This window comes from Harpia harpyja, chromosome 8 (genome assembly GCF_026419915.1).
Source record: "Harpia harpyja isolate bHarHar1 chromosome 8, bHarHar1 primary haplotype, whole genome shotgun sequence".
Taxonomy (NCBI): domain Eukaryota; kingdom Metazoa; phylum Chordata; class Aves; order Accipitriformes; family Accipitridae; genus Harpia; species Harpia harpyja.
The window spans coordinates 549,917-577,525 of NC_068947.1; the positions used below are offsets into that span (position 1 = coordinate 549,917).

The 27,609-nt window shown below is 43.5% G+C and overlaps 2 protein-coding genes across 6 annotated transcripts in view; both read right to left on the bottom strand.

Moving 5' to 3' along the window:
* PHKA2 (phosphorylase kinase regulatory subunit alpha 2) overlaps window positions 1-20,653 on the bottom strand; it is a 45,048-nt gene extending 24,395 nt beyond the window's left edge. The window contains exons 1-14 of one of the 2 annotated variants that reach the window (XM_052794159.1): window positions 20,490-20,653; window positions 16,885-17,043; window positions 14,878-14,925; window positions 13,650-13,818; window positions 12,718-12,800; window positions 12,012-12,092; window positions 9,002-9,100; window positions 8,527-8,673; window positions 8,240-8,293; window positions 7,560-7,682; window positions 5,446-5,541; window positions 3,929-4,036; window positions 3,146-3,224; window positions 952-1,086 (exon numbers count right to left, since the gene is read on the bottom strand). In XM_052794159.1, coding sequence (XP_052650119.1) covers window positions 952-1,086; window positions 3,146-3,224; window positions 3,929-4,036; window positions 5,446-5,541; window positions 7,560-7,682; window positions 8,240-8,293; window positions 8,527-8,673; window positions 9,002-9,100; window positions 12,012-12,092; window positions 12,718-12,800; window positions 13,650-13,818; window positions 14,878-14,925; window positions 16,885-17,043; window positions 20,490-20,567 — 1,459 coding nt within the window. In that variant the 5' untranslated portion in view covers window positions 20,568-20,653. The remainder of the gene's footprint in view (window positions 1-951; window positions 1,087-3,145; window positions 3,225-3,928; window positions 4,037-5,445; window positions 5,542-7,559; window positions 7,683-8,239; window positions 8,294-8,526; window positions 8,674-9,001; window positions 9,101-12,011; window positions 12,093-12,717; window positions 12,801-13,649; window positions 13,819-14,877; window positions 14,926-16,884; window positions 17,044-20,489) is intronic. The other variant, XM_052794160.1, reaches the window with a different exon arrangement.
* Window positions 20,654-22,563: 1,910 nt separating this feature from the next.
* Window positions 22,564-27,609, bottom strand: part of ADGRG2 (adhesion G protein-coupled receptor G2) — a 62,622-nt gene continuing 57,576 nt past the window's right edge. For all 4 annotated transcript variants that reach the window (XM_052794756.1, XM_052794755.1, XM_052794753.1 and 1 more), the window contains one exon: window positions 22,564-24,472. In XM_052794756.1, the coding sequence (XP_052650716.1) occupies window positions 24,288-24,472 (185 nt within the window). In that variant the 3' untranslated portion in view covers window positions 22,564-24,287. The remainder of the gene's footprint in view (window positions 24,473-27,609) is intronic.

The window sequence follows — 27,609 nt, forward strand, 5'->3', positions numbered from 1 at the left end:
ACGATACTGCTCCCCTTGTCCACGTTGCAAAGGAATCTACCAGTGCTGATTCACCCCGCCCCAATTTTACTTTGTAGTAACATCCACAATTTTGAGTCATGAGTTGCTGGCATGCTTGAAGTAAAACTAAGTTCAATTAGGAATACACATAAGAAATTTTCCACCATTCATTCCAGCAAGGATTATCAAAAGAGATGGTCATCAAAAGATTTTCAACAACTAGAAGCAGTCAGAGTTTTGCGGCATTTATTTAATCCAACTACCAGGCTCTGGGGAAACCAGGCTTCTAGGGCCACTGCTGAGGAACAGGAACACATTTAAAGTCCTGAGTTCAGAAAAGCCCTAAAGGCTTCTCAGTCTGCAACAGAGACAGAGCCTTAGCAGCGCAGCGCAGCTCAGCTCAGGGTTGGAAGGAACATTAGCAAGAACCTGACAGCCCAAAGATGGTCTGATAGCAGCACAGCTTCCCTGATTTGGAGCAGAAAACTTCCCAGGCTGTCTGCTGGTAGAATGGCAACCACACTGCTGAGTTTCCAGTTTTAAACCAGAAGTACTCTGACTTCTGAAAGGAAAAACATTTGATTTTTTTCTGTGTTTTTCCAGGCATTTTTTCTAAAGCCAGTTTCTCTGTGGAAGTTGTTCCTGCAGGACAAGAAAAGAGTCAGTTCTTGCCTAACTCCAAGGGCACAGGGAAACCTGTATTTTGGCCACCTTTTTTAATGAGGCAATTTTTTTTTCCCTGTTGGAGTCCCTTATTTAAGACAGAAGTTCTAATTTTGTTAAGCTTCTTTGCACAAATGCATTTTAAATCAAAGAAATTGATTTAAATAAAAGAAATTAGATCAAAGAAATTGAGACAGTGTGAAGCAAGAAAAACAAAACCCAAAACATCACCCTTAAAAAATACCTTGCACAAGCAGTCGAGCGAGGCTTCCATGTTCAAATACCTACCCAGCATGGTGTAGAGGTTACTCAGGATGCGAGCTGGCTGCACTCTGAGCGGATGGATATCAGCGATGCTCTGAACATTGATTCCATGTTCTTGCAAGAGATTCTTAACTTGATTAGATTCTGCCAAAACAGTTACTGCGTAACAGAAAACAAAAACACTAGTAAGAAGCAATGTTCTACTCTTTTTAACTGACTGTCTCTACTGTCACCTCTCAACTAACGCATTTAGTTGACTAAAAAGGCACAAAGACCTTACTTCTTTCTTAACTTATGAGCCCGTGAGATCAAAAGGTATTCCAAGAGGGCATCAAACAGATTTCGGCTCTCTGCTTCTCAACATGCCTTGCCATCCTTGTCCACTTTGGACCACAGGGTAATTCAAATTGGAAGGGTCCTCACGAGGTCTCTACTCCAACCTCCTGCTCAAAGCAGGGTCAGCTCTGAGGTTAGACCAGGTTCTCTGGGGCTTTATCAGTTTCTTCTGATTTCTTTCAGTACCACTAGTTTGGATCATGCAGTCTCTGCTAGCAGATAGGACTCTTCCCCCATAAAACAAGGGGAAACACGGCTTGAAAATCTTTGTTGTTTTAATACAGCACACTATAACACCACACCCGAGTCAATGGGGAACAGGTGCCGTTACTTGTAGAGCAATAAATGTTAGAGAGACCGTAAAATGGCAGAGGTAGCAGGGGGGAAAAAAGAAGTCCCCAAATCAGAGGAATTTACAATCCACGCCCTAATCCCACCTCTTGTCCTGCTTGAGGTTTTGCCCATGTTAGGTGGTTTACCGGTTTGGGACTAATAATTCAGTATTCTTCTTTGCATTATAAATACTTGTCAAAGAATGCTAAAAATAAGCAAGCATTTCTACTTCTACTAGAAATTAAGCGCTTCAGAATAAGAAAATGCCACCCCTATGAGACACCAACAGGGGGTAAACAAGCACCTGCCCAGGTCACAGTACCATTGACAAAGGCTGCTCCTGATAAACGAGCTGGTTGCTTCTCCAGAGCGGTACAGGCCCTTGAAAAGCCTTTAAGCCCTGATTAGATGGTGTTTGCCCTCTACTGAATTTTCTGGTTTTGGCTGTTCCTGCACTGACTAAAGAAGCCACCCCCTGCAGCACCCAAAAGACAGCCGTAAGTCTGGCTGCCTCACCTCTGTGTACAGAGATCCTCTGCACTCGTTGGTCCCTGGTTCCTCCGAAAAGGGGCTGCACAGAAACCTAACTAAACCGACCCGTCTCCTGTTGATACAAGATGCTTTACATCTCGTGTTGAGAGAAGAACAGAGTGGCCTTGTTATGCTGACTAGTGGTGGATAAGAAAACCTGTATGTTGCAAAACGTATAAGATACTAGAAGAAATTGCTTTTGGGCGACCTTGCAATTCCCTGGGAAGATGAGAACCTTAGGCCCTTTTAGATAATTTAGCTTAAAAGCGTCAATATGGCTTGTGTTAAAAGAATGAAAATCAAGAAAAGACAGATATTAGAGTTACTAATGAACATTCTTTAGTGTCCCACTGCACAGAATCACTAGAAGAGGGTGAACTAGCGGACAAGTGAGGAAGACTATCGAAGACCACCAGACGACCTTGAAGACACCAAAGATCTCGAGCACGCCTCGGACAAGGACATTTACCTATATTAATGAGTTCCTGGAATTCAGATGAATATGTTAATTACTTCCAGGAAAAAATAATGAATATGTACATCCATTTTGTATATAATCACAACTGTTGAAAGAATTGGTGTGCATGACAGGTGGAGCAATCTCCCGTGCACCCAGTGCTGCAATAAAGAATGCCTGCTTTCTAAAATTCCAAAATCGAGTCTTAGAGTTTCTGAAGTACCAACTTATGGTAACATTGTCAGTCCTGCTCTTTCTTGCTAGAATCCACCAAGATATTCCTTGTCACTACAAGATTAAGTTTGCCACTCTCCAGTCCCTGACAGGTCTTAAAATTTTAAGAAATACTGTTTAAAAAAAGTTTGTTAAACCTGATCTTCCCTCCCGGAAAAAGGCAGCTAGGCAAACAACCCCTTTCTCCTTCTCACAGTATCATCAAAGCATCTACGTATCATGCAAAAATCCACATTACTTTTCAACATGTCTTTCTTCTCTCCTGTACATAGGGACTTCGCCATCACATAATCCAATTCACCCGGAATGATCCAAAAACTCCCTCACCTTGTACCACAACATCAGGTTTAAATCCAGTGGAAAATCTCCTGTTTAAGGGATCAATTTCACCTGCAGCAAGAAATCCCTAGAATAAATGCAAAAGAAAGAAAAAAGAAATGAAGCAAACAAAAATTAAATAAAAGGCTTCTGATGACATCTAGAAGAAACCTTAACCCATTTTCATATTTTATCAGGAGAGCAGGACTTAAAGCCTGGTTTATTTACCCTGTCCATTAAGTAGTACATTCAATTAAAAAAATGGCTGCAATATTTTTCAGAACAACAAGAAAATGGTTATGACTGACAAAATCTGCATGTTCAGATTTCCTATTTTAGAGTTGCAGCAACTGACAATTTCACCAGGCCAGTGAATTTTTTTGTAGCTCCACACAGATATTCAGTGGTTCCTTTAACAAGTCCATGGCTAATTCGGGACAACTCTGTAGGCATTGTACACCACAGATTAAGGCGTAGCCTAGTGGAGCTGAAACAGTGCAAAATCCTAGCTCTGGGACAGCCAGGTCAGCCTGGGCATATTCCTCTAGCCTAACCATATATCCAGTCCATTTGACAACTTATTCAGCTTGATTAAAAACAGACAATTGCATATCTATATACAAAAAAACCCCAAACCACTCCGGAAGGCTCAGACTCTCCCCTCCATGTTCATGTACATGTTTCTACTGGAAAACACATTGTCCCCCGCCTGTCAACCAAATGTACTTAAAGGTGAAGCCATCTCAAAACAAAATGAAATATAAGCTCACCTATTATACAAGAAACAATTACCTCTGCTAATAGGCAGCTAAGGACATACAATGACTGGCCCCAAAGATGAGGTAACTTTCCCACCGGGACACGATCCACTGAGTGAGGATTTTCATACTCCTCATCGACCTGAAAACAAACACATAAGCAAGAAAAATTACCCTAAAGTTGCGAAGAACAATCAATAACATGGAAGTATTTGAAAAAAATACTATCTATCATCTACCCTTTCTAACCTGCCATTATTACTACATTATTACATTGAGATCTCTTGATTTTACTTTTAAGGCTGCACGTTTTCTGGGACAAGAACTATGCTTACTTTTCATACGCTGCCCCACCCTTTGAAGCTGGAGGTTGAATGGGGACTCTGCACGCAATTACAGCTTTGGTGTTAGCACTTCCCCTTTCTTCTCACGACGACTTTGCTGCCTTCCCTTTGGGCAGCTTGTAGGTAATAGTGTGTCTGCTTTCCAACCCCTTGCAAGATGACACTTCAACTTCACAGATGTCTACCTAGCTTCCTGAAGTAAAGGTGCTTTCCAAAAATGAAGGCTATTCCACCTTTCCTGTGTTAGCAAGAATGGTCAATGGAAATATTAAGAGTAGACTCATTAGTTTAGAAAAACTGCCTTGGTTTTGCAGTATACAGATCTATTGAGGGCGGAGGAAAAACCCTCCTAGATAACATCTTTACTGTAGACATTTTAAAATCTATAAATGACAGGCAAAATCTACCCTGTTTATTTGGCACGTTCATCAGATCATCATCTTCATACCAAAATTCACAAGAAGGCTCTGAACTCTTACATGCTTGTTCCCACTAGGAAGGCAATTCAGAGCTTCCACCTCAGATCTGCGAGCAAGACATCAGCTGTTGACACTCCCTGCCCAAACTCGGACCAACCCAGCAGGCTCCACACCCTTAGTGAGTGAGTGAGGGCTGAGAAGTCTGGAGTGGGAGAAGTTGGCAGGGAGGGATACAAAGGCACATAGCGTGGAAGAGCACATAAGCTCATCAGCTCATCTGAATTTCTCTGTCACAATGGGAGAATCAGGTAAACAGTAACAGCAACGATGGAGGGGGGGGGGGACGGGACACGACAAACATAACTAACAAAAAACCCAGCCCAAACCATAATCCATCTGAAACCTGTTTCTCTCTCACATACGAGCTCTGGAGATGAAGGAGCACAATCAATCAATAGACTAGACAGGCAGGGCAGTCTATGCTTTATTTCTTCTGTGAGCTTCAGTTCCTAAGTCAGCATCAGCACTTCTTAAATATATGTCTTGCTATAAGGACTTAAAACTTTAGACCTGCTCTAATACTTCTGCAGGCACCCAGATTCCCAAGTAAAAAATGTGACCATCTGGAAGCCTAAAGTTTACCATTTCTCTTTAGTTTTTAGATAATGTGCAGTAGTCTCTTTTTATTGCTGGTTTAGATTTATCAGCTACAGGAAAACTAGAAAACTATAAAACCAACATTCATCTATACTTTGCATCCTGAACTGGATGCTGCATTTTCACAATACCTTTTCTGGAGGGACTGCATACAGTTCAGGCATTAGCACTATTCCATTCTTCTCTCTAATAAGTATTCCTTCCAGAGCCTCTCTATACTCTTGTACCTGGAAATATTTTTAAAAGACAGTGAGAATTCACATTACAGTCAGCAAAACCGAAACAGTAAAGTTAAAGTTCTAGTACTTTTCCAGTGAAATTTCATTTAAAAAAACAAAGGTGGGGGGGGAGGGCGGGAGGAAAATCATGACTTGCTGATGGAAGATCAGGGTTCAAATTCTCAGAGACTGTTCCAGCATCTCAGTATTATCAGCCTCAGAGACATGAACACCCATCTTTAATCTGTAACACACTGCTGCAGTACAAAAATTCTGACATATTCCTATCAAGTAGTCACTGGAACAAATCCTACATGAAATTTGCAACAGATGACAATGCAGTGACATGCATGTCAGGACTGCCGATATCCACAAAAGCATAAGGTATATAAATTGTTAGCTTTCTACCATGCACATTTGTCTATGATTTTCTGAATTCTGCTTTGCAGGATTGGGAAATCAGTCTCTCAACTGATTCACTTAAAAATTTGCCCCATGGAAAACTTAAAATAGATTTAAACTACTTAAAAATATCTGAGTTAACTGAGCAGAAAATCTTCTTGTTCTTCTGTTGTTAGACAACATATTATAAACAGGAATACCAGACTGGTACAAAACATAGAACATTTAATATTCTTTTTACCAGATCCCTTATTCTGTTCCATTTCTTAACTACCCCATTCCAAGATTTTACTTACAGGGAAGCTGTTTTCAGGCACTACCAGCACCTGCCTCTGAAATCCTATTTCTGCTATCCCTTTCTGAGTACAGTGGAACTTGCGCAAAATAAGGTACCCACAGGTTCATATTATGGTACACTGATATTTTCAGTATCCCGTCTTTCTCCACTCTTTTTGAGTCCTCAGGGTCCTTATTTTTTCCAAAAGTTGCTGCCATTGTAACCACTTGTTTGCAGCAGTAATTGGGGAAGACTAGACACTCACCTGCATGTCTCAGTGACTGATTCAGCTATATTTAAACGGTGGGAACTGAGAGCAATTGCCCGGCCTGACCATGCCCTAGCACAGCCTGTCTGCATACCATAAAGGCAACCAGGAACATACCGTCCCAGATAATCCAACTAAGTTCTAGATACTGCTTTGTGAAGTGGTATTTTATGGACATGACTGAAGTTTCAGTAAACTTTCTGATTTTCCCCCTCATGAAATAATGCCGTTTCTCTCTCCACCAGACTATTTTTACTGCATTCAGGAAAGCGACTTATATTTCTAGTGTCAGTAAGTATTTCACTTGATTTACAACATCTGGTACAGAAAGAGGGCTTTTTGATCAGAAATTCTCTGTTTTGTTTCTGATGCCATTTTATTTATTAAGGCATTATGTTTAGCAATCTCCTGTCCCTCTACATACTAGGCAATTTTAAATCACATGTATTTTTTACTTCCTTCAAGCCACCAACCTACAGAAGTCCTGGTATGAATACATTTAGTCCCAGCTACTTGTTGCTCTTTAATTCACCAATACCCTCCAGGTGCCACTATAACCTTTGGAGGGCTACAATCAATTTAGCTCCCCTGACCACTGGATGCTTGACACAGTAAAGGCATGAAGTAACTTAGGGAAATACTGAAAATGAAATGGCTCCTCATAATCCAACCCCAAATCTTCCTGAATGTACAAAAGGACTGAAAGTACTATGAATCTTGTTCTCAGCAGCCAAGCCACAGAGGTCAGTGGAAAAAGAAGTTGGACTCATCCTGAAGTAATTGGGAAAGGGGCATCACGGTTGGTGGTAAGACAGAACCAGGCAAATAAACCCCATTCAGACCAGTTTCACCACACCAGCTAATGGAGCCACTCAACCTGGTAGAGAGGGCAAAGAGGTCCCAGTGTGCACAACACTGCAGCCTCTACCACGTCACGAACTCCCCAGGAAGGTGAGACTGGCTGAAGACTACTCCCACCCTGCTGGTGGGGTATCCAACCAATATCCAAAATAAACACGGAGCAAAGCTACAAAATACTGGCTTTGCATCTCCATTGAAAGTAATTTCTTCGTTCCTCACCTGAATTTTGTCCTCATTAAATACTCCATCAATTAGCAAGTATGTCCAGAATACCGGCCACTCACATTCAATATTCTCAAAGAGCTTGAGCTCAGCAGGATCATAGTGCAGCCTGCTTGGATCCTAGAAATTCAATCATACTCATTTAGTCACAGTGCTAAATTAGTCACTCATATTCCAATCATAATGGCAGCCCATTTTATACAAGTGATTAAAACCAAGAAACCAGTAAAACCACCAGAAATAGTTCCCACGCAGTCTCTTGACTTCTTTTTCACATTCAGTCTCAAACTCATTTAATCATTCCCTAGACAAATCACCCCTTCCTAGTCTCGGACTCTAGGTGTCACCCAAATAATCTTGGCTCTGCCTCAGTTCAAAGATATTTTGGGACACCTCAGAGACACTGCTTCCGCTTAGGCACCATAAGCCTATTTAAGGGTTAATTTCTTACAGAATTATGAATTAAGTTCTGTCCTTAATAATTGTTTTTCAAACCCTTAGCCTCCTTCAGGTATGTGTCATTTCTAGCGTGGATACCTGGACTACCTTCAGATCCACTAAGATGTCTTAACAGTGATACAGAACTTCACCCCTTCATGTAAATGAGACCAAAAAAAGTCTATAAACAAGAGATAAAATTCTTCCTAATGCCTACTGAAAATATGCATCAGAAGTACCTCTCTGGGTGTCTTGTAACCATCTCGGAGAAAGCGACAGCAGCCATAGCGGCCCTGTAAAAACAGACAAAATTATAGAAAACTTCACATACTGTTCTTCCTCACAGACTAACATCAGCATAAAAGTACGTGCTGAGTTTTAAGTGTCACTTAGGGATTTTCCTCCCTCTCTTCCACACGCAGACCAACCAAGTCTGGCAACCCTTGTTTAATCAGGATTTTTGGTTGAGATAGGGAGGTTCTATTTTCCAAAGGGAAAGAGAAGGAGAAATAAAGGAAATCCTTACCTGCAATTTGGATATGATTTCACTCTTGGTTACATTAACAAGGTTTAGATCCTCCACTGCAAAAGCCGGGTAAGAAATAATAGAGAGAAGGCCAGCATCTATCTCCTTTGACGTGGATGCCCTCGGCAACATGGAGTATAGAATAGACTGAGCAAAACAGGAACAGAAGAGAGGGATGTAAAACAATTTGCCTACTTCAAGACTATGTCAAGTGCAAACGGAATAGGCTATACTATTTGCAAACTGACAGGGAACTCATTGCATAATTATTTTTAACCGAGAATGAGAATGCTTCACACCACTCACTTCCACATGATCTACTAGAAACAGGGTGAACAGCATGGCTGAAGCATGGCAGATGGCTGAAGTTATCCTTATTACATTAAGTTCTTGGTTCAGTTAACCAATATTTAATTTAAAAACAAAGGGGTGCTGGGGTTTTCCCTAGCAAAGGAAACAGAACGCTAATTTTTACCTGACAGTGTTCTACTTCATCAGGCAGAACATGAATCACTGATTTGTGTCCTCCATGAGCTCCAAAAAGATCTAGTTCATCAATTGCTTCCAAAGCAGCCTTCAAAAAAAAAACCAAACAACAACCCCAAATCATTAAATACCTTTTAAGCTAAGTACCTTTACACCCTAGCACCTGCACTTATCCTCTGAAGCAAATTATGTAAGACAGAAGTTTGCTCCACAGACATTTTTTCATCTTTAAAGGGAAGCTTGGCAATATTTTAGAAAAAGTAACTATTTCTGTGTTTCTGCTAGTAGGATACAGGACTGATGTGCTGGTGATCCTTCTTACAATTTAAAGGCAATGCAAAACAATGGGGAGCTGAACTTCCACTGAGATAATATCTAAATATTAAAGTATTTAGTAATAAATGCTTCTTCTGTCCTATTTTCCAAAATAACCCCCATGCAGTGGCCTTTCACTCCTCCTGCCTGAAGGGCTGTTTGAAGAGGAAGGCTTGCTCACAGCACCCCATAATCAGCAGAGGCCACTGCCCCAAGAAGAAAGCATCGCCATCTCTCTCATACTATCGATTCCCAAGGGACGGAAAAACGAGACGTCTGCTCTCTGCACGGCCGACCGAGGCACGCCATGCTCCACGTCAGCAGGTGAATCACCACATCCCACGCCTCTCGGCCATAATGCATTTGCCTAGTGGAGACATCAGCAGCCCATCCACTGACTCCATTTGGGCACTCCTACTTTAACCTAGCAGGCTACAAAGCCTGGCTTTGCAGAAGCAGGGTGTGGAGCACCACGCAGGGAATGCGGCAGGAGGAGAGCAGGACTGGACACCCAGAGTCAGGCTAGCAAAGCTTTCCCCTGAAACGCAGATTCACAGGGTTGCAGTAGCATTGAACGTTGCTCCGTGCCCATTTTTGTCCTGCAGGTTCACGGTGGTGTCAATCTCTGACAAAGGAAGGATCGCACGGTGCGGCTTGCCTTATTCTCTCTGCAGAGAGGCAAGGGTATTTTTCTTCTTCCAACACAAACATGGGTTTACTGGCTCTGCAGAGCCTCTCTCTAGCCGACAGTCTTAACGGTGAACAAAAGGCACCGAGATCAACTCAAAGGCACACGCTCTGTGCTGTACTGCTGCCACAGGTAGGCACACAAAGCAGATGCGGGAGAGAAATGTTAAGAGGGAGAATTCCAGAGGCAGATTAAAAAAAAAAAAAAAACAAAACAAACATCTACCTCACCCTCTGCAGCAGGGCCTCCAGCGTGCCTCCTGGTCCCCACCCTGAACAGCACTTTTATTGAACCCAGAGCCACAGAGACGCAAAGCTGTGCAGCAAGTCCCACAGGTCGTCCTGACATCAACGCACCCAGAAGTCGTGCAGGGACCACAGCAACCCACATCAGGCTGTTCAGCGCAAAAAAATTCATACCAGACAGCTAAGGAATAACCTTCCCCACAAATGCTGCCCCACCACTGTTCAACTGAACTGTGGCCAAGACCTGCAGTTTCTCCCTCTTGCAGCCACACAAGATCTTGGTAACTACTAAATCCTTCTGAAATGCAACTACACCTTTGACCTTAATGATATTTGGCTTCTGTCAGTCCCCCAGACGCCATGTAAAAAGGCAGCTGTCAATTACACATTTACATTTACAGCCTTCTGAGCGTCATTTAGTATCTCTGTGACCTTGTGCTATGGGGGAACCAGAAATATCCACTTTCTTTTAAGTACATCTTTACTCATTTTTCTCTCCAAATTACGTGTGAGTTATTTCTTAGACTGATATTCTGCTGTTTTCCAGAATTCACATCCAGAGGGACCTTGGCAGGCTAGAGAGGTGGGCCCGTGCGAACCTCATGAAGTTCAACAAGGCCAAGTGCAAGGTCCTGAGCGTGGGTCGGGGCAATCCCAAGCACAGATACAGGCTGGGTGGAGAATGGATCGAGAGCAGCCCTGTGGAGAAGGACTTGGGGATGTTGGTTGACGAGAAGCTCAACGTGACCCGGTAATGTGCATTTGCAGCCCAGAAAGCCAACATATCCTGGGCTGCATCAAAAAAAGCGTGGCCAGTAGGTCAAGGGAGGGGATTCTCCCCCTCTACTCTGCTCTCATGAGACCCCACCTACAGTACTGCATTCAGCTCTGGGGCCCCCAACATAAGAAGGGCATGGACCTGTTGGAGCAAGTCCAGAGGAGGGCTGTGAAGATGATCAGAGGGCTGGAGCACCTCTCCTGCGAAGACAGGCTGAGAGAGTTGGGGTTGTTCAGCCTGGAGAAGAGAAGGCTCTGGGGAGACCTTGTAGCAGCCTTCCAGTACCTAAAGGGGGCCTATGGGAAAGCTGGAGAGGGACTTTTTACAAGGGCATGTAGTGATAGGACAAGGGGTAATGGCTTTAAACTGAAGGAGGGTAGATTTGGATTAGACATAGGGAAGAAGGTCTTCACTGTGAGGGTGGTGAGGCACTGGAACAGGTTGCCCAGAGAGGTTGTGGATGCCCCATCCCTGGCAGTGCTCCAGGCCAGGCTGGATGGGGCTTTGAGCAGCCTGGCCTAGTGGAAGGTGTCCCTGCCCATGGCAGGGGGGTTGGAACTACATGATCTTTAAGGTCCCTTCTGACCCAAACCATTCTATGATTCTATGACTTAAGCTTACCATGAAAACATCACATATAATATTGGGGCTAGAGAATTAAGATAAAGGGACAGAAAATCAGAGGCCACTTTATGAGTCTACTCCTCACTGAATCTATCAGATTCATGCCTCAATGAATCTGGTACCCTTCTTGCAATCCTTGGAACAACTGTGCTGAAGTCCTTCAATGAAAGCCATTATCACAAGGATTTTACACTTAAGAATACTCACTCACACCCAAACAAAAATTCTTATACAATCAGTTAACTATTGCAATGGCCAAGACAACTATGCAAAGGAAGCAGTCAGGTTTGTCAGAGCCCTTCAGCACGACAGAACAGCCATGAAGGAGGTGTCAGGAAGACATTCTTACTTTGGCCATCCCTACAGAGCTTGCGTTCAGTTCAGGGATGCCCTGGTTTGTCTTATCACCACGTTCCCAAATTCCGTAATCCTGCAACAACAACATCATCAAGAAAAAATTGGCATGGTCATATACAAACCCAATGTTTTCCCCCCTCATCCCACAACAAAACCAGAGCCCTGCATGAAATTAGTTTATTTGCATGAAAAAAAAAAAAAAAAAAAAAGGCTCTAAGTCTCCAAAGAGCCCCTCTTCATGTTTAAAGAGCAGCACATAAAAATATACCCCAACAGGATCAGGTCTACAGTCATGAATCACTGTCTTCAAAGAACACAGAAAGCCCTTTATCCTTCCCCCTGTGCATGCCTCTCCCCATGCCCCTTCAACTCATCACTTTCCAAAAAGTTTGTTAATGCTTTGCTCTTTTTAGAAAGGCCCATGAGATTTTAATGAGACATCAGGAAATACTATGAAGTACCAATAAAGAAAAACTATTATTATGATAGAACAAATATACCCCACCCAGGCAGCCGTAAATCCTCCACAGCCCTCCCACCATCTCTAAAGATGCTGCTCGCAATGTAAAGTACTGACAGGTTCTGCTATCTTCTCAGGGAAAGTCTGTATTTTCCTTCTCCATCAATAAATACTTTTCCACCCACATCTGAGCAGCGTTATAGTAGTATGGTATAAGTTAAGAAGTATAAATACTTACAGCGACTTTGTAAGCAGCTTCTATGTAAAAAACAAGATTCTGAACAAAGGTAACTTCATCGAGGGTGAAGATAATACGTAACCCTGATTAAAAGAAGGGAAGAGAGTAATTATACTGTATCAGAACTGAAATATTTACTCCTCAGTGGGTTTCATGCTTTTGTTTATGTGCTACCAACTACTGCCCACTGAAATCAATGGAAAAACTCAAGCTGATTTCAAAAGATCAAGCAGCAAGCCTCAATACTCGCTGCTGATAAAACAGTTCAAATGCCACCAATACACACCGTTTCAAAGAACAACCAAAACCCACCCTTGGGAGGGTGGCATTCAGACACGGTGGGTACAAAGCAGGTAGGTCTGAGCCAGCTCTGGCTCTCAAGAGCAGCGCATCCCAATTCCCGCAGCTCCCCACCCCTCCGCCCGCTTAGTGCTTTACTGAGGGACCACCAGGCGCCCGCTCTGCAGGGGTCAACGGCAAGGGGCTCTGAGGACAGAAGACCACATAAGGAAACAAATCCTATCCTCACAGGAGTACAGCTGAGAAGAGCACAAAATAAAACAGCGCCAGCAAGAAGAGGAACACAGATGGCACTAGTGGCACCTGACTCGATGTCGCCACTCTCTGAAGAAACCTTGTTGTCCATTAGGACGCCCTGCGTTGTCTTCAAACACAAAACTCTTCTCTGACATGACTCTGAATAGCCCACATATTTGTATGCCAGCAAACATTAAGGGAATGGACACTGCCAGTTACTATAAACATGAAACCCTAACTAAGCCACATCTCTTTTCCAGAGAAATATTACTGTCTTCTGAGTAACAACTATGTAAAGGTCTTTGCGGTTAGTTACATTTTTTTTTCTTTTTAAATGAAAACCAGAATAGAAAAAGACTGCGACAATAATCAAAGCTAAAATATATTCTGCTTACCTGAAGCAGTCATCTGTGCCAAGAAGAGCAGGTAAAGCGAAGTTGCATCCACTTGTAGGTGCCCCCACTGGTCGTCCCCAACCACTGTGGCACAGGTTGCAGAGTTATACTTGGCATGTAGGCAGTCTTTGGTACTCTGTGTGCGTTTGAACTTCTCTACCTTATCTACCTAAAAAATAAGATTCAGAAATCTCAAATCTGAAACATTTCGGAAGAAATTCTCCAAACCATTTCAAAATTAACAACTCTTCTTAGGTGAGGAGAAACTTGAGATCTTAATTTTTGTTACCGCACTTCAGTGTGTTTTGATTGTTGTCATGGTTTAACCCCAGCCAGCAACTAAACACCACGCAGCCGCTCACTCACTCCCCCCACCCAGTGGGATGGGGGAGAAAATTGGGAAAAGAAGCAAAACCCGTGGGTTGAGATAATAACGGTTTAATAGAACAGAAAAGAAGAAACTAATAATGATAATGATAACACTAATAAAATGACAACAGCAATAATGAAAGGATTGGAATGTACAAATGATGCGCAGTGCAATTGCTCACCACCCGCTGACTGACACCCAGCCAGTCCCCGAGCGGCGAATCCCTCCCCCCACTTCCCCGTTCCTATACTGGATGGGACGTCCCATGGTATGGAATACACCGTTGGCCAGCTTGGGTCAGGTGCCCTGGCTGTGTCCTGTGCCAACTTCTTGTGCCCCTCCAGCTTTCTCACTGGCTGGGCATGAGTAGCTGAAAAATCCTTGACATTAGTCTAAACACTACTGAGCAACAACTGAAAACATCAGTGTTATCACCATTCTTCGCTCTGAACTCAAAACATAGCACTGTACCAGCTACTAGGAAGACAGTTAACTCTATCCCAGCTGAAACCAGGACAATTGATCAGAGTGCTTAAACACAACTCTAACTTTAGGCTCCAGCTAAATCCACATCTCTTTGGGAAAGAATAAGATGAAATTACCTTGTTGAGTTCAGATCTTGGTTACAGCTATGCCTCTTGGTGAAAATCACTTTGCAAAGGCAAAACTGAGATTTGCTACGAGCACAATCTCAAAAAGGTGCAAGTAAGATCAGAGTTTTGCTCAAGCGTTTTTTTAAAACTCCCCACACCACCATCTACACACATGCAAAAGACTCACTCTACAGAAAAGACACAAGGAATACACGCTTCAGATGAAATGCTTTGTAAATGCAACACCTACTAGTTCAACTCATACCTGTCTCATCATGCACTGTAGGAGTCCCCGCATCAGCTTCACAACGTTCTGCAGGAACAAAACAGACCAGTGACACCCTCGCAGGGCCAGCCTCATCAGCTGTTACAAACAACATTCAAACGTGACAAAGTTCACACCCCCTACTAATAATGTCCTGCCAAAGGTAAAAACATGTGTATTTGCCTGAAATGCTTTAGCTGCCTTTTCTTTTAATATATATACTGGTTGATTTTTATTCCCACGTCCCTATCTATGAGAACAAATCTTTTCCCAAAGGCCCTCTCTAAACAGTGGAGCAACTCTTTGTTGTCCTTCTATCCGGCTAAGGAAGTAAGAAGAATGCTGTGTCTTGTAAGATTAATGTTGTTGTTGATGATTTTTAGAGTGACGGATCCAGGGAACACTGGTAGGTGACTGCAAGACATTGACATGACTGGAAAACTTGTGGAGCTTCTTCCCCTCTTTATCTGCTTTCTGTTGTACTGTATGACTAAGAAATGGCCTTTAGTGCATACAAAGAGAAGTGCAAGATTTTGTCGTAAATTAAGAAATGAACCCCATTGTAGTGGGTTGACCCTGGCTGGATGCCAGGTGCCCACCAAAGCCGCTCTATCACTCCCCCTTCTCAGCTGGACAGGGGGGAGAAAATATAACAAAAGGCTCGTGGGTCAAGATAAGGACAGTTTAATAAAGTGAAAACAAAGGTCGCGCGCGAAAGCAAAGAAAAACAAATGATATTATTCTCTACTTCCCATCAGCAGGCGATGTCTAGCCACTTCCTGGGAAGCAGGGCTTCAGTACATGTAGTGGTTGCTCCCGAAGACCAAAAATGCCCCCCTTCCGTCTCCCTTTACTTAGCTTTTATATCTGAGCTGACGTCATATGGTATGGAATATCCGTTTGGTTAGTTTAGGTCAGCTGTCCTGGTTATGTCCCCTCCCGAGATCTTGCCCTGCCCCAGCCTGCCATTGAGGGGGGGGGGGGCAAAAATGTTGGAGGGACAGCCTTGATGCTGTGCCAGCACTGCTCAGCAGTAGCCAAAACACTGGTGTGTTATCAACACCTTTCTAGCTACTGATGCAGAGCACAGTGCTATGAGGGCTGCTATGGGGAGAATTAACTCCATCTCAGCCAGACCCAATACACCCATCTTTTTATCCAAAAATTATTATAGCCTCAACATATGATCATGCAAACTGAGTCAAGGTTATTCTGTCACCACAGATCTCCCTGGTTTGAGCAGTACATGTCAGCATCAAATTTACCCGCTGCCTTCAAAACAACAGCAGGACACCAACACTAACACTCCCTCACTTCCCAACTAACCCACCTCTACCCTCTCGCTTCTGATACCCACTTTCCCAGCTGCAGATTATAGAAATTAACTGTGTGAGTTGCCTCCCCTTCCAATTCTCCAGCACATAAGTCTTACCGGTTTGGAGATCGCTGCCTTGTCTGGTTTGATCAAATGCGTCTATACACCATGTACGAGTTCCGTGAGATGACACAAGTGCACATTTCAAAGACTGCTACTTTAAATGGCACGCTCTTCCTTATGGGGAAGAACGGTCTAGCAGATAAATTGCTACCTGAGGATCCAAGCAACCTAGGCTTGATTTTCTGCTCCATAATACACCTCATGTGGGATCTCAAGGTTTAATCAGAGGCTTGTAAATCTGGGCATAAAATGTCTCAGAAGCCTAATTTTCAATGATCAGCCAACTGATGGAAGTTTGATTCCTATATGTATTTGTTTTGTTTATATTTTAATTCAGGTGTTAGTCTCTCTGCCACAGTTCTCCAAAACTTGCTTGCCAGAAGGCTGCCGGGAACACTGTACACCCCGTGATGCACAGATACTGATGTGATAGGAACAAGACACATACCCCAAGATGGGAAAACCCTGCCAGATCCTAGACACAGCAGCAATGCGAACGCACCGTTCGAAACCACTACCATATGAAAAAAACAAACAGTGTAACTGGATTACACTGAACTTTGACATACCTGCTCGAGCTCGTAGGCTTTGGCCTTATCCTCATCCCGGTCTGCGTTCTTCCGATAAGCCATCCCCAGCCCCCACACGGCCAGGATGCTGTAGATGTTGTCCCGTACCCAAGCATCCTTATGGTCCTTACTGGCTGAAAGTAGCCCCGTAACTGGATTCTAAACACAGCAGAAGGAATAAAGAACAAACATTACTACCTGAAATCCCATCTTTCCAGGTCAAAGGGTAATAAAACAAAAGAGAGAGCCAAAGATGATTTTACACTGATTGCACACTGCAGCTGCCCACAATTTTGCAGCAGAAGTGAGGTCCCATCTTTCTTTCCCAAATTCAAACAAGTGAAATGCAAAATTTCTTTGAACACTTCAAGATATAAAGCTTATGGCATCCAGCTGGGCATCCTCATCCCCACAAGATTATTAGCAAAGTCATTGAGTGAAACTTGAAACACCTTGAGGAAACAGGAATTTAAATGTTACACATCTGTAAGGAAAAGAGGGTACTGAGTTAACATAAGAAACTGAGCCTGGGATCTACTCTTCTCTATGCAACTGGTCTGTGGCACAATCCTGAGGAAGTATAAAAACACTACTTCCCTTCTAGGAAATTAAAAAGGCATTTCTCTTTATTTACCTGCTTGGTTTATGACAGCTAAAGCATGAATGCATGCAAAGCCTTTTTATATCCTTCTTTGGAAAATGTACAGAAGGACAAATTCTGATGGTGTTGAAAAGCAGCAGTGTCTGAAAACCAGCACACTGAGTAGTCTCCTGCATCCCAAATACTCCATTAAATTTTTCATTGCATCATTAATTCCCATCACTTCATTATCATTCATTTTTAAGACAGTCTCTCTCAGCTGTAAGTTCTTCACTACCAAAAAAATGAGGGAGAGAGGCAAAAGGTCTATAGAGCTTTCAGTCGAGCCTTTACAGCAAATTTCAGTGAACAAAGAGCAGTTGCCATGGCTGGTCTGACAAGGGGCAAAGATTACAATAATAAAGGTAAGTAAAACTAAAAAGAATACATATACCAGTTTCTCATTTCTGCCACACACCAGTTCACTCAACTCCTTCCATAGTTATTTTTAAGAAAGAAGTTTCAAGGGGGAAGAACTTCAATTACTATTTCCTGGGCTTTGCATGTGACAACTGAACAAGACACGGGTGACAGCCTGACACACACGACTGGGCACAGTCAGTGCTATTGTAACAGTTTAAATATAGCTATGTCTAGTGGCTCGCTGAGAGCAGAAACATGTAGTTCTGCTGAAAGTCCCTCAGCACAGTCTTTACAAACCGGGTAACAACAGCAGGACCACCTACTCATCTATTTGCTGGGGAAAGTAGCACATACGAACCCAAGGAGCTTAAAAAACTTCCTTCTGAACTTGAAAAGTCAAACCAAGAAGTAGCAGAAGAAGAACAAGTACGCGAGCAAAGAAAGTAGACCCCGCTTCCAGTTCAGCGCTGCACCTGCGTGGCAAAACCCAGGACCTCGAAAGGCAGAATGCATATTCACAGTATTTTAAATTGTACTTTGCTTCCCTCCTCCCATGCAGCACAACAAATTTCTATGTACCTGCAGCCCTGGCTTGACAGAGATAACCCTGCTGCCTGAGAAACGATCATTTTGGTTTGTTTTTCCCCACCAAGATGGAAATCCTGGAAAAATGGCCCATGCAAGACTTTAAAAGACCATTCAGTCCCCAGGGAGGGACCTGCCTACCTTCAAGAGGCTGCATTAAACACATCCAACCCTCCTAATTTGCCCAAGTAAGCACTGCATCTCTTCACCAGCTGAGCAGGACATTTTCAATCTATTGCAGTGGAAAACCATAAAGAGTATAGATACAGAAAACAAATCTAGAAACCCGCCTTGCAGTATCTCTCTGAGCCCTCTTGGGAGATCATTGTCCCTCTGCCTTTCTGCTAGCCTGTGACTTGTCTTCCACACACAGAAGAAAACTTATTTATCTCCTTCCCCCACCTCTGAACTCTCCCCAGCACTGAGCACTTAGCGGAAAAGGCAGCACCAAGTCACAAACACATGTCCAAGCACTGTAAATAGCAATTACAAAATTCCAGGTCACTGGTATAAACTCCCATATTACCATTAAGCTACCCTTTTTTTTATTGTTAACTACTAATATCATTAAGGCACAGCTTTCACAGGGCACATTTGGTCTCTGGCTCTCAGAGGCTCCATCTCTCCTCTAATGGAGGCTGTTACCGGCATCCTCATCCTATAAACATGGAAATCAAGGCAGGCACTGGAAGCCAAAGTGATTTGTCCAAGGTCATCCCACAGACAAAAGGCAGAGACAGGAGCACAACTCAAAGCATGTCCTGCACCCCAGCACAATGAGAGAGCAAAGTCATCTTCTCACACCACTTATACCATGTTCTTGCATTTGTTTCTAATGAGATTACAATAATTAGTACACAAACATTAATTCACAGGCATCTGGAGCCTGCGCCCACAACAGCAGTCAGTGACAAAAATCTTACCAACCTAAGCGGTTTGGGTCCTAACCTCTTCCTTCACTGCTTTCCAGTTTCTTGTAACTCTCAGCAACTAAGTATATCTGGGACCTGATTTGTGCAAAACCCCCTGTTGCTCTCATCTTTGTGTACTGCACTGTTTTAACCAAAGCATGACACTGCAGAGCACACCGAGTCCTCAGAGCCCACCTGGGTGAAGTGAGCACATCAAGCAGAGTACTATGCTACACGCTGATGCATATGTGTTGGCCAAAACCCACAGTTTTTCCCTACCAGCCCTGACATCTTCATAGAACGGTTTGGGTCAGAAGGGACCTTAAAGATCATGTAGTTCCAACCCCCCTGCCATGGGCAGGGACACCTTCCACTAGGCCAGGCTGCTCCAAGCCCCATCCAACCTGGCCTGGAACACTGCCAGGGATGGGGCATCCACAACCTCTCTGGGCAACCTGTTCCAGTGCCTCACCACCCTCACAGTGAAGACCTTCTTCCCTATGTCTAATCCAAATCTACCCTCCTTCAGTCAAAGCCATCACCCTTGTCCTATCCCTACAAGTCCCTCTCCGGCTTTCCCACAGGCCCCCTTTGGGTACTGGCAGGCTGCTGTAAGGTCTCCCCGGAGCCTTCTCTTCTCCAGGCTGAACGACCCCAACTCCCTCAGCCTGTCCTCAGAGGAGGGGTGCTCCAGCCCTTCGTTCTTCCGAGCAAGCGTAACCCACGCCCGCGCAGGACGCCTGCTCACCACCCGAGGCTGGCCGCCTTCTCCACACACCTTCCAACGCGCCTTTATGTAACCGGCAAGCGCGCGCCCCCGAGGACCCACCCGCACCGCCTCAGCCCTCCCCGCGCGCCTCCTCAGGCGGGCGGAGGAGGACGTGCCGGGAGGCGGAGGAGGAGGAGGAGCAGGAGGAAGAGGAGGAGGAGGAGGTCCTCTCGCCCACCGGCCCCATTGTGCAGCCAGGCTGCGGTAAGCGGCCCCGGGCAGCTCCAGCCGCCGCGCCGGAGGTCCGTCCCCCCCCCAACCCCCGCGCCCCGGCCGGCCCCATCGCGCCGGGCGCCCGCAGCCCCGTCCCGGCGTCCCAGCGGCGGGCTGCCCTCACCTGGTGGCGGAGGATGGTCCGCTGGACCAGGCGGGCGTAGCCGTCCAGGCGTACCCCCGAGTTGCTGCGGCTCCTCATCGCCTCACGGCCGGCCCGCGCACTCCCGCCTCGGCCGGCCCGGCTGCCAGGCCCAGCCCGCTCCCCCCCACCCCGGCGCGGCGGCAGCCGGAGATGGCGGCGGCTGCAGCGGCCTCCTCGCTCCCGCCGGCCGGCCTGCGCGCGCGGCGGGCGCTGCGCCAGCCCGCCCTCCCGCCCGCCGGCGGGGCGGGGCGGGGCGGGGCGGGGCGGGGCGGACGGCCTCCTCCCTCGGGGCGGCGAGGGCGGGCGGAGCGGGAGCGCGGGGCTGCCGACCCGAGCAGCGAGTGGCAAAGGTCAGGCTAAGTGGTCAAAACTAAAGGCCATTTTATACATCCTCTAACCGAGTTCGCCAGACAAAACGCAGAAGGCCGGAACATGTGTTGGAAGCCTTTTTTTTTCGGCGTTAAGAAATGCCCTTTTGAGATCCCATAGAACAAAAGGCAAAAAACCGCAACACTTCATCCCAGCCTTGGCTTTCCAACTTAATAAACAAGATTTGAGGTGTCTGATGGAAAAGAACCCACTATTCCCACAGGCACTCCCGAGGGGCGTTAGGCAATGTGCACTTTTGACTCCATTTGCCCTTGCACGAGTCGGGCTTCCACGCTGTAGTTCAACATGGATAGGATGGGAGCCAGCAGAAAGGGAAGTCAGGCAAAGAGAACCAAGACTTAGACACTTGACAGAGACTTATAAGGACACACACAAAAAAAGACACGTGTTACATACGGTTGCAAAATCTTCAGTGAGTTCCCTCTGTGCTCCTGGCGACAGAAGAAAAACACCACTAAGTGTGGATGGGTGCTGAAGCACAGAAAGGGTGCTGCAGAGCAGCTGGAGGTGTGGGACTGACTCAGCCTTCAGAAAGGATTTTTTTTTTTCTGTTTTTTTTTTCTCTCATGTAAAATTACAACACTAACAGAGTTAATTTTGTAACTTTTTTTTTTTTTTGGCTGTACTTACTTCATTGGCTGTAATTTGACAGCCACAGCTGAGTCTTAAAAGCAGACCTCTTTGTTCAGCGGTGGCCGTCGGACAGCGCTTCTGCGCAGCAGGAAGGGGACCAGGCACTGCTCGGAGGTTCAGAACTCCATCAGCCAGAGCCCTGCAGCTGCAGTTCAGCGATGGCTGCGCAGTCCCAGACCACAGGCCAGTTCACTCTCCCCTAACCTCTGTACGAACTTCCCGCTTCAGGGCACTACTTTTTACAAAGATGGCACATGCCTAGGGAACAGGTTTGCTGAGCAAGGTAGTGCCAGCTGTAAGCAGCATGCTGCTGTTTATCTATGACTAAGCTTAAATCCTCCTTACGGATGTCCCCGAGTTAGCTTTGCAGCCACAACTAGGTGCGCAGAATTTTACTTTGCGCTCTGGGAAGGGGTTCCAGCTTTCACTGAGCTCTGCGCTGCCATGGCTAAACTGCTAGCAGCGCACAGGAGACCAAGGACCAAAAGGATACTACGACACCCAATGTGCAAATGCTTTTTCAGCTAGTTTAATGATGATAATTATTTACCGAGCTAAAATGATATGCTGCTGTGGGTGCAAAATTTTACTACAGCATGTGCAAAGTCAGAAAAGACTCCCCACCCCCAGGAATGTATCAAAGAAAAACAGTAAAAAGAATCCTAACATATGTTAGTGTGCAAAAAGAAAACCAAAGGAAGACTCCAAGCAGGTCAGTGACAGTGGAATATGCATTTTCATAGGGGATTTAACTACCGAAGCCAAACTCAGCTATGTGCTTTTGCTGATAGTGTTCTTGTGGAAAAGCTTCAGCAGACTCGAGGGCAACTATTGGCTGGACTGACTAATGTCAGGGTTTTCTCTGCTAAAAAACAGATCTGCTAGAACCATGAAGGGTTAAATACGTGTAAGACAATTTAAGGGCTAGGTCAGCATTTTCTCCAAGAGGTTACGTACTAAGGCTCATGTAATCTGAAGAATTGTAACACAGCCCTGTGTAACGACACATTTATCTAAAAGACAAAGTTGATATATTTTACATGTTGTACTTGCTGTAAATTTATTACTTTTTTTACAGTTGAAAATATAAATACAAGAACATTAAATAAATTTACAAGAAACAGTGCAAAGGCAATTAGCCAAACGTTAAAGCATTCACAGAAATGCATTCCAGCTACTAGCATTCCAGTACGGTCTTTTATTAACATGCAGTTAAAACCTTGTGGATAAAGACAACAAATACTTTGAATTCTCACTTTAAAAGCATATTCAGAGTAGTCTTGGACATAGGTGACCAAAAGAACCCATGTGTTGCATGCACCCCCTTACAGGGTCTGGCACTCCACAGTGCAGCGCCAGTTTGTCCTAGCTCCTGCTCCAGGAGCGTCCAACCTTTGCCCAAAAACACAAGGGAAAAAAAGTGATGGCCACAGCTGCACACCTACGTGAGGAAGAAGAGGCACAACCAGGGTTCAGCAAGAATCTTCACAACGTTGTATGGGCTTTCAGCTGTTGTGCATGAAGAGCCAAAATCCAGCTTTTTCAGACAAACACCACAAAGAGAATGGAATTTTGCTTCAGGAATTACTGAGCTAGGGCCTCAGGATTTGGCTTGCCAACCAAGGGCCAAAGTACAAGCAGAAATACTCATTAGAATAGCTCAAGAGCTGCCCTTAAAAAACAGCCACACAGTGAAACAAACAATTTCTCAGCTACTAAGTATAGCAGCTAGCATTTATTCTCTCTATTTTTTCTTCAAAAAATAACACTCCTTTACTTTTCTTTATCATTGCAACTGAGAAATGGCAGTGTGTTTCATCTCTGGAACCACCACTCAAGATAAAATAACGACCCTGTTGAAATCAATGGCAAAAGCTCCCATTGATTTACTCTAGCCACTAACATAACTTAGTTGTATTTAATAATCTACTGACTACTTTATTTATCACTCCCTCATTCATGGCACTCTACTTTGATGATACCCAGTTTCTATCCCTCTGTGGTGTACTAAGAGGTTGCTAAAGGTTCAAGACCGATAGTGTTTGTATTTACAGGTCTGTACTTAAGTGAATATACTTAAACCACTCTAAGTGACTTCACTTACTGAACAAATTAACTTCCATATCATTCTATGTTAAAGTTAATTATCTCAATTAGAGAAAAATGCAAACTTACAATAAAAGTTAAAACAAAATACCAATTATTTTTCTATACATAGGAATATTTATATTACAGGAAATAAATATAAAAGTATCATTAGGATGCTTAAAGGTTGATATTTTTGTTTATGTACATCACTATAGTTTGCTACTACAACATACAAAAAGTTGAAGACAGTGTAGCTTAACATTTTTACAGGTAACATCATTTGTACGCACAAGTTGTAACTTCCTACATTTATACAATACTACTATGCATTATATCCAGATAAACTTAGTTGTAATGAAAAAAGTCTAAACAAAACTTTCCTTAAAATGTAAAAAATAACCTCAAAAAACCCTCTAATGAAGAATCAAAATGGAAATGTGCCAGCTGTAATTTGACAACCAAGATACTTTGTCAAAATAGTAGCTTGCTTTTTTTTTTTTTTTTTTTTTTTTAAATAATTGTCCTTGTCAATCCATTGCATGGCTGCCTTGAAGTTCCAGTACCATATATTAAATAAAATCAGTTCTTGGTCTGCTCACATTATGTAAAACTGTTAAAGTAAATCTCTACTTCACACTGTAAAACAATGTGCTGTTTAAAAGGAAATCACATTTTCTCAATAAAAGTTAGGCTTCCCCTCTTTGAAGTCCTTCTGAGCGAGATATGGCTTTTTTGGCTGCCTGTATCGTCCTTTTCTTGAAATACAAGTTGTTTGCCTGAAAAGTCATGGAGACACACATCACCATTCTGTACACTGAAAGAAACACCATTCTTCTCACTGGAAAGATGGCCTGTTGAAACAAAAAAAGTGCATCCCCTATCAGAAAGGTTCAGAATCAAGTCTCCCAATGCTTTTTCAGTCACTGCAGGGAGTTCATGCACTCTTTTCAAACAATTTCAAAATGTGGGTTTTTCTGTACGTATTCTGTATGTATTTCTTTTCCTGTGCGAAATCAGTAAAAGATGTGAGAGATGTTAATATATTTATGCACAATAGGATTCCATATTTTAAGCAGTGAAGGTCACAATACTCAGAATGTAGACTTTGACTTGGAATAATTATCACTAGGTAAGATGCAAAATACTTCTCATTCTAGTTTTGCTTTAATAAGGTAAGTTTAAAAGGTTTCTCAGGTTTGCCATGCATCTGAAACAAAGTGTTTGAGAAAACAAGGATTTTTTTTTTCCTTTGAAACGCACCCAACTTGCAGCATTTATTTCTGGAGGACAATCAGAATATGGCCTAGGTCCAGTCATGGGTCTAAGCCATATTTAGACTGCGAATCTTACACATTTAGGTGAGTCTACCATCAACATGTGTAATACCACTGCTGATTGAAGCTTATTAATGAAATGCTCCACAAATGCTCAGTTCACTGGATAGAATCTCCTACCTCTGTGCATCACGTTCTAGATAATTTTGATGAGAACTAGGATTTTTTTATTGTAAGTATTTGTGCAAATGCTTCTGGTTGGATTTTTTTTCTTTTTTTTTTTTTTGCAGAGCAGTCAAGTTTAAAAGATCTGCCAGGATCCTGATATCTTATGTATGAGTAGGAGTAAATTATAAGGAATACCATGATGGGGAAACCAAAACCACAACTACTATTTGTTTTGGGAGGGGATCATTTTGTTTAACACTGAGAAATGAGTTCACAAACACAGATGCAGTGCTGTCATTTATACCAGAAACAGAATTAATAAAAACCATAAAACATCCAAGTTTGCTATTTGTGTTAATATTCACAACACTTCATATACAAACATCATCATGATTCAGTAGATTTCAGTAAATCTACTGAAAAGACACAACAGTGAAGGTAGAAAGTGTTTGTGGTTTATGGTTTTAGGAGGAAGAAAAACACCGGTGAGAAACCTCTAGGCAGTGAAAGATGACTCCATTACAGGGATCAAAATCTGAGCCCCTCTAGTATGCCTGGTCCATCAAATACCTCAAATATCCTGGAGCAGAATTCTGCTTTGGCTCTGTCCTCCCCTTTCACTCTCACCACCTCAAGCTTCTGAACCCTTCCAGAAGGGGCAGGGCCACATTACAGGACGCTCTTCAAGTATTTCTTGTTGGGGTCACCAGAGGGAGAAGTATTTGCCGACACCCCTCCCCTGCATTTAATCCCTCCCTCAGAAAGGAATCTGCTGCTTGAGTGACTGGGCTGGACTGCTCTTCTCTATTCTGCTTGGGCCAGGGCCCCCGAGCACACAGGCTTAGTATCGGTCTACCCAAACACTTCCTCTAGAAACTAATCCTTGACTTTAGGCAGACTGCATATGCTTCAGCAGTTATTCTACTGATTCAAGCAGATGTCAGCACCAAAGTCTCACTGGCAAACTTTTCTTTGGAATGACAGACGGCGCTTTTTAAATAAGATGTGAACATGTATTTCTCGCTGATAAAGCTTACTACCAGTTTGAAAATGTAATGCATGTAACTTATTTTAAACACCTCAGGATGGGAGTTTACAGGAGTGGGTTTGTGGTGATGGCTGTCAAAGATTACAAATTCCCTGCCAAACTACTTAGCTGCCACTGGACACACGAAATGGAAGCGATGGCCCAACAGATTATGCAAAACCTCTTAAATATAAAGTCTAATATTTAATTATTAATTTAAAAGGCCATCAAGCACTTAAACAGGCACAAATGTAAACAGGGTAAGATGAGCAGAAGAGATTTGTTAATCAATTCAAATCAGTTAAAGACTGAAATGACAGAAAATAACCATAGTCGCTGACACTGTAATTGTGCATATATAGTTGTTTAACCCCCTGCCTGACTACAACTGTTTTATTTTAGAAGGAGCATTCAAAATAGCTGTGCCCTAACGTTAGGGAATAATCTGAGAGGAAAATAAAGCTATTCTGTGAACAAATTCAGAAAGGTGGTTTCTGTTCCTCAGTGAGGAAATCTGCAGGTTCAGCCAAGTGATACCTAATGGTAGTTTCCCAAACATGCAAACCTGTAAGAGAAAAACTGAAAACAAGGAAATATTAGTGTGCCGTGAAAAGATGAAGTTACACAGTCCAGTAGGCAAGCAAAGCCACAGGCTGTATAGACACCCCAAACTTACCATGGCAGGTAGTGGAAGTAGTGAAGCCAAAACCATTAAGTGTTTACAGCTCAGTACATTTATGACGTAAGTCTTAATTTCTAGAGTGTTTTCTTTTTGGAGCTCACTTTTTAAAATGAAGCATTGCAACGTTATTTTTAAGTTCTAGCTATGGCAGCAGGGAAATCAGGTACAGCAAATTAGAAGGTCCAATGTTCCTAACACCAGTCAACTACCTTTTGGAGGCATTTGCCCAGCTCTTCTGAGATACAACTGCCCCATGTTTGGAAGATTAAGTGTAAGGAATTGCCTCAAAGAGCTTTGCTGGGAGGACCAGCTCTATCCAAGCATAAGTTTAGCCTCTTCTTGTGGAAGTCCTAAAGACCCAGAAGAATTATTTAGTCAAATAAACTATGCAAGCAAGGTATCGTACAACCCTTTTGATATGAACGGAGGATGTGGTTCACAAGGTTCACAGCATTCAAAACATATAATAAAATACAAGAAGAGATGAGGTTGGGTCATCTGAGACATCTGTGGTCGTGAGTGTATAGGAACAAAGTTCTACCAAAGTTCTTTCAGCTGCTTTGTCTGAGAAGCTGTTGGCACAGGACATACAGACTCTCACACTGGAAAGATCTAATTATGTCAATAAACTCGGACAAAACTGGAGCACATCCCACAGAACTGGCATCGCTCAATGGTTCAGACAATCAATTTTGCATCTCATTCTAAAATACTACCCAAATCAACAAAAACGTGTTCCAGAAAGCCACAACAGGACCATTCACTCAGCTGCTACAACAAACGAGTTCAGTAAAACATTTCTGCTATCTTTCTTTCTGTTGAGAAAAGTAGCCAAAA